This window comes from Entelurus aequoreus, linkage group LG06 (genome assembly GCF_033978785.1).
Source record: "Entelurus aequoreus isolate RoL-2023_Sb linkage group LG06, RoL_Eaeq_v1.1, whole genome shotgun sequence".
Lineage (NCBI taxonomy): Eukaryota > Metazoa > Chordata > Actinopteri > Syngnathiformes > Syngnathidae > Entelurus > Entelurus aequoreus.
The window spans coordinates 17,606,300-17,620,431 of record NC_084736.1 but is presented as its reverse complement, the minus strand read 5'-3'; the positions used below and the strand labels follow the sequence as shown (position 1 = coordinate 17,620,431).

General features: G+C 41.2%; 1 protein-coding gene across 7 annotated transcripts in view; it reads right to left on the bottom strand.

Moving 5' to 3' along the window:
• The window catches only part of arhgap23a (Rho GTPase activating protein 23a), a 139,513-nt gene that overhangs the window by 50,954 nt on the left and 74,427 nt on the right, over positions 1 to 14,132 (bottom strand). For 5 of the 7 annotated variants that reach the window (XM_062050125.1, XM_062050128.1, XM_062050129.1 and 2 more), the window contains exon 1: positions 9,870 to 10,263. The exons of the other annotated variants lie outside the window; for them this stretch is intronic. In XM_062050125.1, the coding sequence (XP_061906109.1) occupies positions 9,870 to 10,106 (237 nt within the window). In that variant the 5' untranslated portion in view covers positions 10,107 to 10,263. Of the gene's footprint in view, positions 1 to 9,869; positions 10,264 to 14,132 lie in introns of those variants that run through there. 7 annotated transcript variants of the gene reach the window in all.

The window sequence follows — 14,132 nt, the reverse complement described above, 5'->3', positions numbered from 1 at the left end:
TGAGTTCGGTAGGTCGTGAGTTCAAACCCCGGCCGAGTCATACCAAAGACTATTAAAATGGCACCCATTGCCTCCCTGCTTGGCACTCAGCATCAAGGGTTGGAATTGGGGGTTAAATCACCAAAATGATTCCCGAGCGTGGCCACCGCTGCTGCTCACTGCTCGCCTGGGATGGGTCAAATGCAGAGGATAATTTCACCACACCTAGTGTGTGTGTGACTATCAGTGGTACTTTAAATTTAACTTTAAATGAGCTTTTTGCTGCATTACTTATCTTCTTCGTCTGTTATGAATGACTACAATATACAATCTATTTGGGTTAGGGGGCCTTAACCGTGTCAACGAACGCCTGTGTTTGGTCAAAACATCAACATGTATCCCTGACACATAGCAGACATGTATGCTAAATTGCACACACACACACACACACACACACACACACACACACACACACACACACACACACACACACACACACACACACACACACACACACACACACACACACACACACACACACACACACACACACACACACACACACACACACACACACACACACACACACAGGTTATCATTTGGAATGGGGACCAAGTTTTTGATCATCACTTGTGGGGACCACCCTTTCTACAGGTTGTGGAGGCATAAAACAAATTAGGTAAAATGGCCACTGCCCAGTTAGCTCATGCACGTCTTTAAATCTCTGGATTGATTAAGTAATGTGCTGATCATTCTTACTGGGGACCCTGGGGAAAAAGAGTTAATATGGTTCATGGGGACCAAATTTAAATAATTTTGCATAATTCACACAAATTTGTACGTGACTACTGAGGACCATTTTAAAAAAAGAAAAAAGTTCAAATTAAATATGACATGATCCTCAGAATACAGCACTGCAGCTGTCCTCTTACAGGAAGTTTCACCACTTAAATGTTAAAGCAAATCCTGCATCTTCTGTGACATTACTGAAAACTGCTATTTAGCAGTAATGATGTTGTCAGCAACTCCAACTACCATATATAGAAGGATGGAAAATTCTGAATGTGAATAATACTTTAAGGTACTAATGTTTTATAATGATGCTGTATGAAAATGTCGTCCTAAGGAACACTAAACCAGATTTAGTTTTTGGAAAAATATATTAGTTTTAACTAAGGATGGATACCATACAGAATCACCGATGAGGGCGCTGCTGTGCAAATGTCTCACACTCAAACTAACCAGTTAACATGTTTTATGGGCCAAAGCTTAAAAATCACTTAGGCATCTTCAGAATGGATCTGACAATCATTTAAAAGGGGGCCTGTTTTTTTGTCCCCATACCGTCAGAGGTCCCCTAAAAGTGACTGTGTAAACAGAGCGATGACCCCATTAAGTAAGCATTGCCAGAACACACACACACACACACACACACACACACACACACACACACACACACACACACACACACACACTTACACACACACACGCACACACACACGCACACACGCACACAGGTTTTGACATGGCAGGCTAGTCAGCAACAAGCGTCCACGCTGCAACAGGAAGTGTCAGACTGTAGGCAGGAAGTGTGGCTAGCGTTAACAGGGCAGGATAACCAGATGCTCCTAAAAATACCCAACACTCCTTTGCTGCTCTGTCTTCCCTCAATTCGCTGCCTCTTTTTTTTTTTTTACCTATTCTTCCTTTCCTGACATGGAAATCCTTCTCATTTGAGGTTTATCACACTTTTTCTCCTTCGTCTTCCATTTTTACAACCAAAACAGAGGTCAATGATTCAGGAAACTTGTTCCTTAATAATGACAATGAGAAGTCATATTTTGCTGATTTTAATCAGGGTTTTTTTTAGGAAGCAGTCCAGAATTGTTTCTTGTTTTTGTAGGGTCTCCAAAATGGCAGTTGGCCTGTGAAGCCATGCTAATTCAACAACTCGTTTACGCAAAACCTGGCGGCAATGTAAATAACAGGCATCGGGACATTATATGTAATTTCAATCTCTCAATGTAGCTGTGCCAACGACTACCTCATTCTAGCTCACGACTCATTTATGCAAAACTAAATGAAAACGAAAATAATAGAAATTATGGAAATCTTGACCTGCTTTCTGGTTTTCCAGTTTAAAGGGAAGTTGGTAAAAAAGACAGTGTGTTGCCTTGTTTTCTTTCCGAAGCTCAGAAACAACAAATCGCTAATGTAGCGGTGCTAATTACTTCCTCAGGCTAGCTCACAAACAATTTAATCAAAATTGACCTTATGCAAAGATGGAGTCTATTTAAAATATGACAAGAAATATGAAACTCCTGACTGGGTTTGGGGCACTACTAAACTAAACATTATGGGTTTTTTTTATTTGGGAAACAAGAATTGGCTAATGTAGCTATGCTAATTCTCTGCTCAGGCTAACTAATGACTCATTTAGTACAAAAATGAGGGACATAATTGTCATAAATTACCACATTTAAGGAGGCATTATCCTTATTTATTAGGTCTGTGAATCTCTGGGCACCTAACATTTTGATCCGATCCCAATTCCTGGGGTGACGATTCAACTCAGAATCGATTCTTGATTCAACACGAATCTCGCAATGTATTATTTGTAGGGGTGTAACGGTACACAAAAATTTTGGTTCGGTACATACCTCGATTTAGAGGTCAAGGTTCGGTTCATTTTTGGTACAGTAAGAAAACAACAAAATATAAATTTTGGGGTTATTTATTTATCAAATTTGCAAAATCTTCCACCAAAAATATTTTTCTTAGTGGAATATTTGATGTGAAGTAATCGGAACCTAGGATAGGTCAATAATTCATAATAACATTGATTTTGATTCAATATTATGTTATGAGCAATGACAGTTTGAAAGAAAAAAAACAGCTTTGTTTTATTAGTCAACATTGCAACTTTTTCTAAATTACATTTAACCTTTAAGCTTTTTTATTTCACTTTTGTTATGTTTTTGTTTATTTTAATTGTATTTTTAGAATGTGCCGTGTGCCTTTAAAACATTAGCTGTGGGCCGCAAATGGCCTCCGGGGCACACTTTTGACACCTCCGCTGTAGATAATAAAAAATTAAATCTGATAAATCTATGGATAAAAAGCAGAGCCTGGCAACGCATGTGCGTTTATCATAACTCTCGCACTCTCTCTGTCTCTGCCCCTCCCTCACCAATGCTGCTGCGCGTTTGTTTTTAACCCCTTCTTAACCCTGAACGTACATTGAAAATACACGCAACACTAACCCAAAACGCCGGACATTTGAGACATTTAAGAAACTCCGCCCTGACAGCTCCGCAAAAGAGGACATGTCCGGTGAAAAGCGGACGTATGGTCAGTCTATCGTAGCCTGTTAGCTGCTAGCATGCCGTGTGTTGTGCCTCGGTGTGCATTGTTTACACAACACCCGTTACGCTACTTAATATGTCCGTGTGGAAACTCGTTCGGTACACCACCGAACCAAACCGGAACCCCCGTACCGAAACGGTTCTATACAAATACACGTACCGTTACACCCCTAATTATTTGGTATAATATCTATAATTACAAATTTTCAAAAAAGTTAACAGGTTAGAAAAGTTCCTTCTGGTTGCATGGAGATGGCCTAAACACATCTTTTTAAAAATGATTTAAAAACATTTTTTTATAAAAATGAAAAGATAATTAAAAAACAACAACCTTTTAATACATTTCTGAAACTTATGAATTCATTCAGAATCGGGATGAATAAGAATTGTAATTTGGATGTGAATCGATTTTCTTTGTGCACCCTTATTATTTATGATCGTAAGGAGATAAAAACTTCAATCCGTTCACAATCTGATAGCTAACATCAGTACTGTAGATATCGCCCGTATAGGTGCAATATTTTGTCTTCACATGTTCACAGCTGACATGTTGTAAGCTATCGCTTTGCGGTGCTATGTATTTGTTTTGTGCATTTTATAAAGATGTCTGGAAGGAAGACAACGGCGGCGGCACAGGTGGTTGTCAAGTGAATGATAAAGCATCGAAAAAAGTCCAAAAGGAAATGAAGCAGGGTGAAAGCAGAAAGACAAATTCCTCGGAGGGAGCGGTTTGGTCGGGGCAAGTTGGGACAGAGACGCTAACAGAGAGAGTGAATGATAGGATGAAGAGAAGAAGAGGAAGAAGAAGGGGTTGAGGAGAAGTATCGGGCCTTGGCGAGGAACAGGCTCCAGCACGCCGGTTTCAACCACATGGCCCCTCCCAGCGCTGGGAATACCAAAGCCTGTGATTACCCCAAACACACCATGGGCTCAAGCTGTTTCCTCCTCGGCCGGTCTGCTGGACCTCACAGGACACCATCCAGCGCTCGCCAACCCGACCCCTGGCCCCTGAAGCCAGGCCAGCTGCTGGGTGGTACCGTACCTGTCACCTGGCAATGACCAGTCTGTCTGCTCACACACAAAAACGACGCAGATGTCCCCCCTTTGTTTAACCAAACAGGCATTTGGAAAGTTCTCTGTGGTTTTCTGTTTAAACTTGACGTCCTACTCAGGCTTAGCGCAGAGAAATCTCTCTACTGTTACAAAGAAGACCTTTCCTAACGCCAACATGCCCACGCTGAACTTTCCTCTTGTTGTCCTCCAGTTGCAGGAAATCCAATCCAAAAAGGAAGCCATTAAAAGCCGCAAAAAACGGCCAAGCTAGCATTAAGTGCTTGGCACAAGACAACTTCCTGCTTCCACGAGGCTTACGGACAATTCCTGTCCGGATTTTAATAAGAATGTGTGACATGACATGAAGGCTGATGTGAGCAGAAGATTTCTTGCTTAAAAATTATTACTAACCACATCTGTGGATACAAGAAAAAGACTTGGGTGCCTTTTAGCAACACTGTTTTAAAGGCCTACTGAAACCCACTACTACCGACCACGCAGTCTGATAGTTTATATATCAATGATGAAATCTTAACATTGCAACACATGCCAATACGGCCGGGTTAGATTACTAAAGTGCAATTTTAAATTTCCCGCAAAATATCCTGCTGAAAACGTCTCGGTATGATGACGTCTGCGCGTGACGTCACGGATTGTACAGGACATTCTGGGACAGCATTGTGGCCAGCTATTAAGTCGTCTGTTTTCATCACAAAATTCCACAGTATTCTGGACATCTGTGTTGGTGAATCTTTTGCAATTTGTTCAATGTACAATGGAGACAGCAAAGAAGAAAGCTGTAGGTGGGAAGCGGTGTATTAGCGGCAGGCTGCAGCAACACAAACACGTAGCCGGTGTTTCATTGTTTACATTCCCAAAAGATGACAGTCAAGCTTTACCATTGGCTTGTGGAGAACTGGGACAACAGAGACTCTTACCAGGAGGACTTTGAGTTGGATACACAGACACGGTACCGTGAGTACGTAGCTGCGGCTTCCAAACATTTGATCGCTTGCCCATATGTGCGTGCCGCTATGTGCATGTCACGTACGTAACTTTGGGGACTTTGGGGGATGTTGGGGAAATATATGTGCTGTATGAACTTTGGGGAGGGAAACATATGGCAATATCGCGAAATGATCAAGTATGACACATAGAATGGACCTGCTATCCCCGTTTGAATAAGAAAATCGCATTTCAGTAGGCCTTTAAGCTATTAACAACCTGCCTAAAACCTTTGAAAAATGTCTTAAAGTTAGTATTTTTGAAAAAAGGTACTAGTTTGAAAAAGACCCGAGACGACAAACAATTGATACGTGACAATATCAATATAAATCGCAATAAACACGTAATCGATAACGATAAAAAAAATTTTTTGATAAAACGTTTAGTACATTTTTTTTCTTCTATGTCGGAAGAAAGCGGAAATTGCGGAACAAGGTTGGTTGCATGAACAAAGGCACTCGCTCTCTGGTGACAGAGCAACGCAGGAAGTGATCACTGATTAGTGGGAGTGGCACGCTAACAGCCAATCAGGTAACAGTATCAATTATCTAGGTCATTGGCGCCATCTCGCGGTTGATTCTTTGCATGGAGTGGAATACAAACTAAAAATATGAGAGAGAGAGAAAAAATTGTGGATAAAACAGGAAAAGGAAAAATCACCTCAACAGCATGGCAGTTTTTTGTTTTTTTTTAAACAGGGACCGTAGTCAGACCAATGTGGACCTGTAAATAATGCAAGGTGTTCGTCCCCACCAAGACTGGTAATACCACACCATATTAGTCGCGCTTAACCTTTAGAGCACAGCTGTAATTTTCTGGCACTAAACCTGCAGAAAATAGTTCTTCTCTGGTTTCTGTACGTTTACATTTTCATACGTTGCATTATTTTGTTACACTGGATTAAGTATTTCTTACATATTCCTTATTTTTGTACCCTCATTTTAGGAGGTTATTGTTAAGTTGTTATTGTTGATTATAGTTTACATTGATTGTTTGTTTTCCATGGTTGTGTTGACATTTCATTTCCTTTCTGCCTTGATAGCTGAGGGGATTATAATCAAAGGAAGGTTACATTTTAAATAAAAATGTTTACATTTAATATATATTTCTCCTCGTCCTTATTTTTCGTAGGTAATAAAAAATATCAATAATTATCGTTATTGACCAATATAAAACACTTACATGGCCCAAACTAGGCCCAACCCTAGTTTGTAATGTTGTTTTTTGTTTTAAATAACCTTTCATACAGTTTAGCCAGCATTGTTTTAACAATGTTGTCCATTCAAAAATGCAAATAAAACAACTATTTTAGTAGGTCACTGTCATTATAACACAGAGAAGGTGTGGTGACTGAAATTCCTCAGGCAAGCTAACAAGTAATTTATACAAAATCAACTTTATATAAAGATGGAGGCCAGGAAAATATAAAAAATATGAAATTCATGATTTTCATGATTAGTTTCTGCATGTTACTGAAGAATATTGGTGACAATTGTGAAAAAATGACATTCCCAACTAGTGGCCTGCTAGTTGGACCTGCATTGGACACAGCATTTTCAGACATTTTTTGTTTCAAAAAGGCATTAAAAAAAACCTCACAACTTTTTCAGTCGCTATAGTTGTCATGTAAAGTCAAACAATCTGAGGTTGTAGAATTAAAAATGTAACCATTAAGTTTGAAAAAAATGCATTATAAAAAATTTGAGCCGTGGTCATGTACAGTTGTAACCCGCTTGGTTCAGTCTCTGCATTCCTCTCCACCCTGGGTAGTCCCCATGAGAGACGAGCATGCTAGCTACCGAGCTAAAAGCTCCGGGCTATCAACAATAGCCAGCACTGCTCTTGAGGTTGACAGGCAGTGAGGTTTACTAACGTACACATGGCCCAGCCACACGGGCTGGTCTCTGTTACACTCACGCCCCAAACCTCTCTGTCTTCTGGGTCACGGCACCACTGTAACTCGCCTGGTTCAGTCCCTGCTTTTTTTCTGTTCTGCAGGGGACTTAAACCTGGGTCGTCCGCATGAGAGACAAGCATGCTAACTACTGACCTATCAACCCAATAGCCAGTATTGCTCTTGAAGTTATCAGGGAGTGACATTTACTAACAATTAGAAAATTGTATTTCAATAGGCAAAATGAAAAATAATCAAAAAATAAGTGTTCAATCTCAGACATTGCACTGTTTATCCTTAGATGTCACTATATACAGACAATAAGATTTGTTTTATGTTTTTTGTACTGTAATTCAACATTAGACCTGTAGACAACATCACCAGATGCTAACGTTAGCTATCAGATATCAAGTTATCAGTGTAGTATCAGTGTAGTATCAGTCCGTCAGTCGTCAGTAGGCTTCCCTCTTCAAAGCTGTACGAGGGCTGGCAAAGTGCAGCGCTCCAGAACAATAATGCTCTTTTAAAGAGCTGAGAGCTGCAACCTGTTTGAATGAAGCGGAGCTTTACGCACGCCACAAATTGCTGACAAGCCTTTAATCCCGACGCCCGCCGTGTCTGCATCCGCGGCCCAGAGCCGGCAGGCCGCTCGGCCGAGAGGGAAGAGAAGCGTGGAAAAGGCGGATGTGTCACCAGGTTCAAGTGTCCAGTGACATTTTATTGGGATGTGCGGCTTGTGTAAGTACACATGTGAGTACATTAAAAAAAACAAGTCAGGCAGTCAGTTGGATTGGGTGATGCAAAGACAGTTGAACAGGTTTCTAAATCCTTGCAGCCATACTGTACATTGTACTTATTCTTTGTCCAATGGAAACCTGCTTCTCCACTCACCACGATGCCAGAGAAATACTTTCCAAAATTCCTATTTGGAGCATTACATCATTTTAACGAATAATTGACTCCATGACTTTAAAGTATCATAGCGTCTTTAGTAAACAGCCCCATGATTGACAGGAAAAGTACTTACTAAGACTCTTCTACTCCTGAAATCCTGAACACAAAAGAGTGAAAATGTGTCAAAACACGCAACCGTACAGTGTTGCTATTACTTTGCTGACAATTACACCACAAATGGCCTAAATTTTTCCCACAATGAAATGCACTCTACAAAACACCCACTGCAATTTTAAGATGCCTGGTCGAATCGCCACAAGCGTCGGCAGACACTTTTAGGGGACTGACAAGATTGGTTTAAAAACCTATCAAGCAAAAATTGCGAGACTAGGCAACTAATGGATTGATAAATGGAGATAAGATAAATGTATTACATGTATGCTAGCAAGTATTCCAGAGCATACTGAACACAACCCTTACGGTGTCCACATGTTTTCACAAGACTGTACTTCAAACAATCAGTAAGTTGTTACCACTTTCATGTGGTGTTTCTAAGAAAAATTAAGCTGGCGTAGTTCAGTCCAGTTTGGTAAACGAACAAGTCTACTGGCTGGTCTATCTGCAGAAAACCAAATACCTAATGTGGATATTGTTTACTGATAGCCCCAAAGATTTGGGTCTGAAATGATAGAGCTTGTTGTAGTTTAGGTGCTGCCAGCTCCTCGCTGTGTGCTTCAGTAATCAGCTGATTTCTTAGTTAAAAGTCACTATCTCATCCACGCAGAGAAAATATTTGGACATTTTATTGAGGAGATCCGGGAACTCTAACAAACAAACACATTATTCCAAATAACATCTGTTTGCCCCAGCTGTGTACGTACAGTATCTCTCCCCCAAGACCACCACTAATCAACTGTCAACTACTAGACCACCTCAAGCTTAGGTCTTCTATTAGTAAGACCATTTTAGACAAATGTACGCCTTCAAATTTTTGGGAACACTTCAAGGTAAGGCCCCTTTTGTTTTCCAGTGTACAAAGCAATCAAACACCTTCAGAATTTGTCGTCACAAATGGACACTCCAAGAGACACTTTCCAAAATCTTTTAGAAAGGGTATTGTCCAGAATACTGCAAATGGCTGGAGGAACAACTCTTGACACAATTTGACACTCTGGATTATAAGATTATAAAGGCAGTGGGACGTTAGTTCTAGGTCGCAAAACTCTGAGGCCCAGTGGACCCCCGCAACACCTTGTTAAAAATGGCACCTGGCTTGAAACTCATCTCCCATTAATTGTAACAGAGACCATGCGAGGTTAACTCATCTGCGACAACATCCTTACAGGTGTACGTAAATGCTCTGCAGAAAAGACAGAACTATTTCGTTTTTTTGGGCGAGTTTGACACTGGCGTTGATTTATGCCACAGTTCGGTTTGGAGGATGGTAATTAGTGGTGCTGAAGAGCTATGCTAGGTTTGACTGCTAGCGCTAAGTCATGACACACTGCACAATGTTACTAAGGTTTCAAACTATCAAAAAGTGCACACATTGCCAATTCCTGCATAGTGCTTAGTTTAAGACAGCCCAGTTGACACACAGCCCAGTTTGTCAGACAAACTGCTGCTTTCATGGATTCTTCCATGCCTATTGTACCAATGTGAACCCAACCCCTCCTTACCCTGAGCTGATGGGAGATGTGGCGGCGCCTGACAGGCATGACTGGCGGCGATGGCGGCGGCCCAGTGGTGCCACGCAGCACCGCCAGCCAGATGCATCGAGGCTCAGGGGAGCTGCAGTCCACCCCCACCGGGTTCTGGAAGCTCCAGTCAGACCCGGCCGACGAGGGGCAAGGGAGCATAACAGCGGGCATCGCGGTGCGGCGGTGGCTCACGTCCACATTGCTAATGGAGTGCATGGGAGCCAAGACAGTCAGTGGACCACAGAGGGTGGCCTCAGATCCTCCTCCAGCACTTCACCGGCCTTCCCTTTAACATCCGCACCATCATCCTCTGGAAAGCGTAATCCCACAGGTTGCACCCATGGCGCTTGAATTCCACAGCAACTCCACCAGAGAGAGCTGCACAGAGAGTGACAGCGCTGTCCGCCGCTGGTGTTCTGCATACAAAGCAACTGTGTCCACCCCCAAAACACACTATGCCTGTCCCACAGGGGTGGATGTCTCCACCCCCACCACCACCCCTCCTTGCTTGCTCTCTTCTTCACTCTATGTCGCGAAGAACAAACAAATTGATTCTGCCACTCGGCTCCATCCAACTAATCTAATCCCAAATACCTCATCGCCATCATCCAGGACAGATGCTGGCTGTAAAACGCGGGTCATGGTGGCCCAGATGGAGATATATCTTGCAGCCCGTTGCAACCTAAACCCGCAGTCAATCCCTCCCGTGAAGAGGAAGCATTACAGCGGCACGTGCACCACATGTGCGTGTCCACCCACCCCCTCAGTCGCCACTTCATAAAAAGTGACAGCAGACAGAGAGAAGGAAACACTTTACAGCAGAGGAAAAATCTGGATGTCGACATGACCCCAACACCTTCACATAAACTTCTATCCGAGGAACACCTAAATAATGAAATCACCCACCCCCACATTCAACCGGCAAACTTTGCACAAAAAAACACCGGGCGTCCACGTTGCTGCCAAGTGACCTCGACCATGACCACATGAATAAGGAGAGTATTTTTTTTAGCCCTTGAGCCCCCCTTAAAAAAATGAAGTTAATCTTTTTTCCCTTAAGTCCAAAAATGGTCCCTCTTCTCTTTCAACACATCAAACAATTTTAACAACTTAAGACGTAACCTTAGATCAGGGGTGTCAAACTCGTTTTCCTTGAAGGCCACATCGCAGTCATGGCTGCCTTCAGAGGGATACTTTTTTTAAAATTAATTTAAACTATGCATGTGGGTAATAACCTGAGATTAATCATGATTAATCAAAATTCAAGTGTGATGCATCTGATTTAAAAAAAAATATTCCATTAATATAAATGTATAATCATCTTATGATATTATTACATAATTGCCGATGCATTTGATTATTAGATTTTTGTATGTACAAATTGATTGACCTGCATTGAAATAATAAGTAAAGGTGACAAGTAGATATTTCAACTATTTATTTGTATCTTTACAAAAATATTTTGTAATACCGTGTTTAATAATATAATATTTATTACATTTATTATTTGGCACAATCAGATAATCCATCCATCCATCGATTTTCTACCGCTTATTCCCTTCGGGGTCGCGGGGGGCGCTGGAGCCTATCTCAGCTACAATCGGGCGGAAGGCAGGGTACAGCCTGGACAAGTCGCCACCTCATCGCAGGGCCAACACAGATAGACAGACAACATTCACACTCACATTCACACATTAGGGCCAATTTAGTGTTGCCAATCAACCTATCCCCAGGTGCATATCTTTGGAGGTGGGAGGAAGCCGGAGGACCCGGAGGGAACCCACGCAGTCACGGGGAGGACATGCAAACTCCACACAGAAAGATCCCGAGGTCGGGATTGAACTCACGACTACTCAGGACCTTCGTATTGTGAGGCAGACGCACTAACCCCTCTGCCACCGTGCTGCCCCGATCAGATAATATTTAAGTTTAAAAGATATGCATTTTTTTTTCTGTCAAAATTAAAAGAATGAATCGATTTAGTAGATAAAAACAAAAAACGGAGTATTTCATTGACACATATTTTTTCCAGGTGTTCTTGGGCCACATTAAAAGATGTGGCGGGCCTGAACTGGCACCGGGCCTTGAGTTTGACACCTGTGCCTTAGATGAAGTGAAGTAAAGTGAATTATATTTTTACAGCCCCTTTTCTCTAGTGACTCAAAGCACTTTACATAGTGAAACTCATTATCTACATCTTTAAGCTACATTTAAACCGGAGTGGGTGGCACTGCCCAAGGACACAACAGCTGTGACTAGGATGGCGGAAGCAGGAATTGAACCTAGAACCCTCAAGTGGCTTGATGGTACCTACAGTATTCGGGATGTAACGATATGAAAATGTCATACAACAGACCAAAATTATCACGGTTATCATTATTATCGTGGTGTTGTTGAATGTGCTCAAAAAGTACTTATACACACTTAAATCTGTTGACCAATATATTATTTCTAAAAAATAACTAAAACAAATATGCACGCTGTAAAAGAAAAACTCACTTATTTGCATCCTTTGTGTTTCTTGTGCTTCACTGATAGTGTTTTAGTCTTAGTATTGTATCTGTTTTAATGTTTAAGCTTTTAATGTTTTAAATATTGGTTTGTACTGTAGCACTATAAGATTTATTGCAATGAAGCGTGTGTGACAAATACAGCTTGCACATTATTATTGCTTGATATTTATGGCGGGCGTTGGGGTGTCCTACTCTGTTCAGCAGTCCTTAAATGCACCCTAAAAACACCTACATTTGTATTACTGCTGATAGATCAATCACGCTGTGCTAAGAGAGCACAGCTTGTAGATTCAAAGTGCACAATTGAATATCTTCGTTGCTCAGACAGTAATGTGTTATATAAATTTAAAGATTAGGGAATGTGTTTTTTTAATGGGCAAATACGCCTCTTGTTTTCATGTTAGCATTTAACCTAGCGAGCTGGTACCAATCAGTCTATGAGTTTATCAAAGTGCAGTTATCAATCATGTTTTTTCCATGATTTTGATTTAAAACAGTAATACAGTTGAGAGTTTTACTGCGGTTATCATTAATACTGTTTATCGTTACATCCCTTGTACTAATATTTCCGTACACCCAAGTTTTTCTAAGATACAGATTCACTGAATTTTTTTTTACCGGTCTCTGTATACCATCTTGGTTATCATCCATCGTGGTCATCCTAAATATTCCTGCCACTTCATTTTACACACTAACATTTTCAAGTCCTTTTTCCGGACATATACCGCAATAATATCATACAGTGAGATTTTGATATCGTTACATCTCTAACAGTAAGTGATTATGATATTATGTTTGTAGTTTGTATTAGGGCTGGGCGATATGGCCTATTTTTAATATCGCAATATTTTAAGGCCATATCGCGATACACGATATATATCTAGATATTTTGCCTTAGCCTTGAATGAACACTTGATGCATATAATCACAGCAGTATGATGATTCTATGTGTCTACATTAAAACATTCTTCTTCATACTGCATTAATATATGCTACTTTAAAACTTTCATGCAGAGAAGGAAATCACAACTAAAAAAATCACTATTTTTTTCATACGGTGTTGATCTGGAAATGTTTGCCTCGGCATTTTGATGGTGTGGGCGTGTGGCACTGAACGGAGATGTTGACATGCAGAGTAAGCACTCTTCATTCTCTAGCAGGTGACTTTTCAAATGATGCTACATATTAGCAGTAATGCTACTTTTTATAGCAACGCTTTCGCCCCACACTTGACAAATTACGGTTGTCTGTTCGACATATTCCTACTTGAAGCCAAACCACGCCAGACGATGGACCCCCTGCTGTTTTTTGGGGGGAATTAATTATTCCTTCATTTGTTACCAGATTCGCACCTTCTTTCTCTCGTATTACCGCTCACACGGCTACGCTAGCATCACACCTAACGTTAGCCATGCTGCTACCTCTTTGCTGCGCGAGGGCGTATACGTATGTGACGTATGACGTGACAGTATGTGACGTGTGTAGAAGCTGCGCTTGTCTGTCTGTGAAAAGGAGAGACAAGACAGTGAGGATAGCCTGTAGTTTAATGCCAGCAGCTTAAAGCAACTGCGTGAGAACGCATACTCGAATATCACGATATAGTCATTTTCTATATCGCACAGAGACAAACCCGTGATATATCGCGTGTATCGATATATCGCCCAGCCCTAGTTTGTATTTCTTGTTTAGGGCTCAGCAATACTGCTGCATGATGCTTAGTGTTTCACAA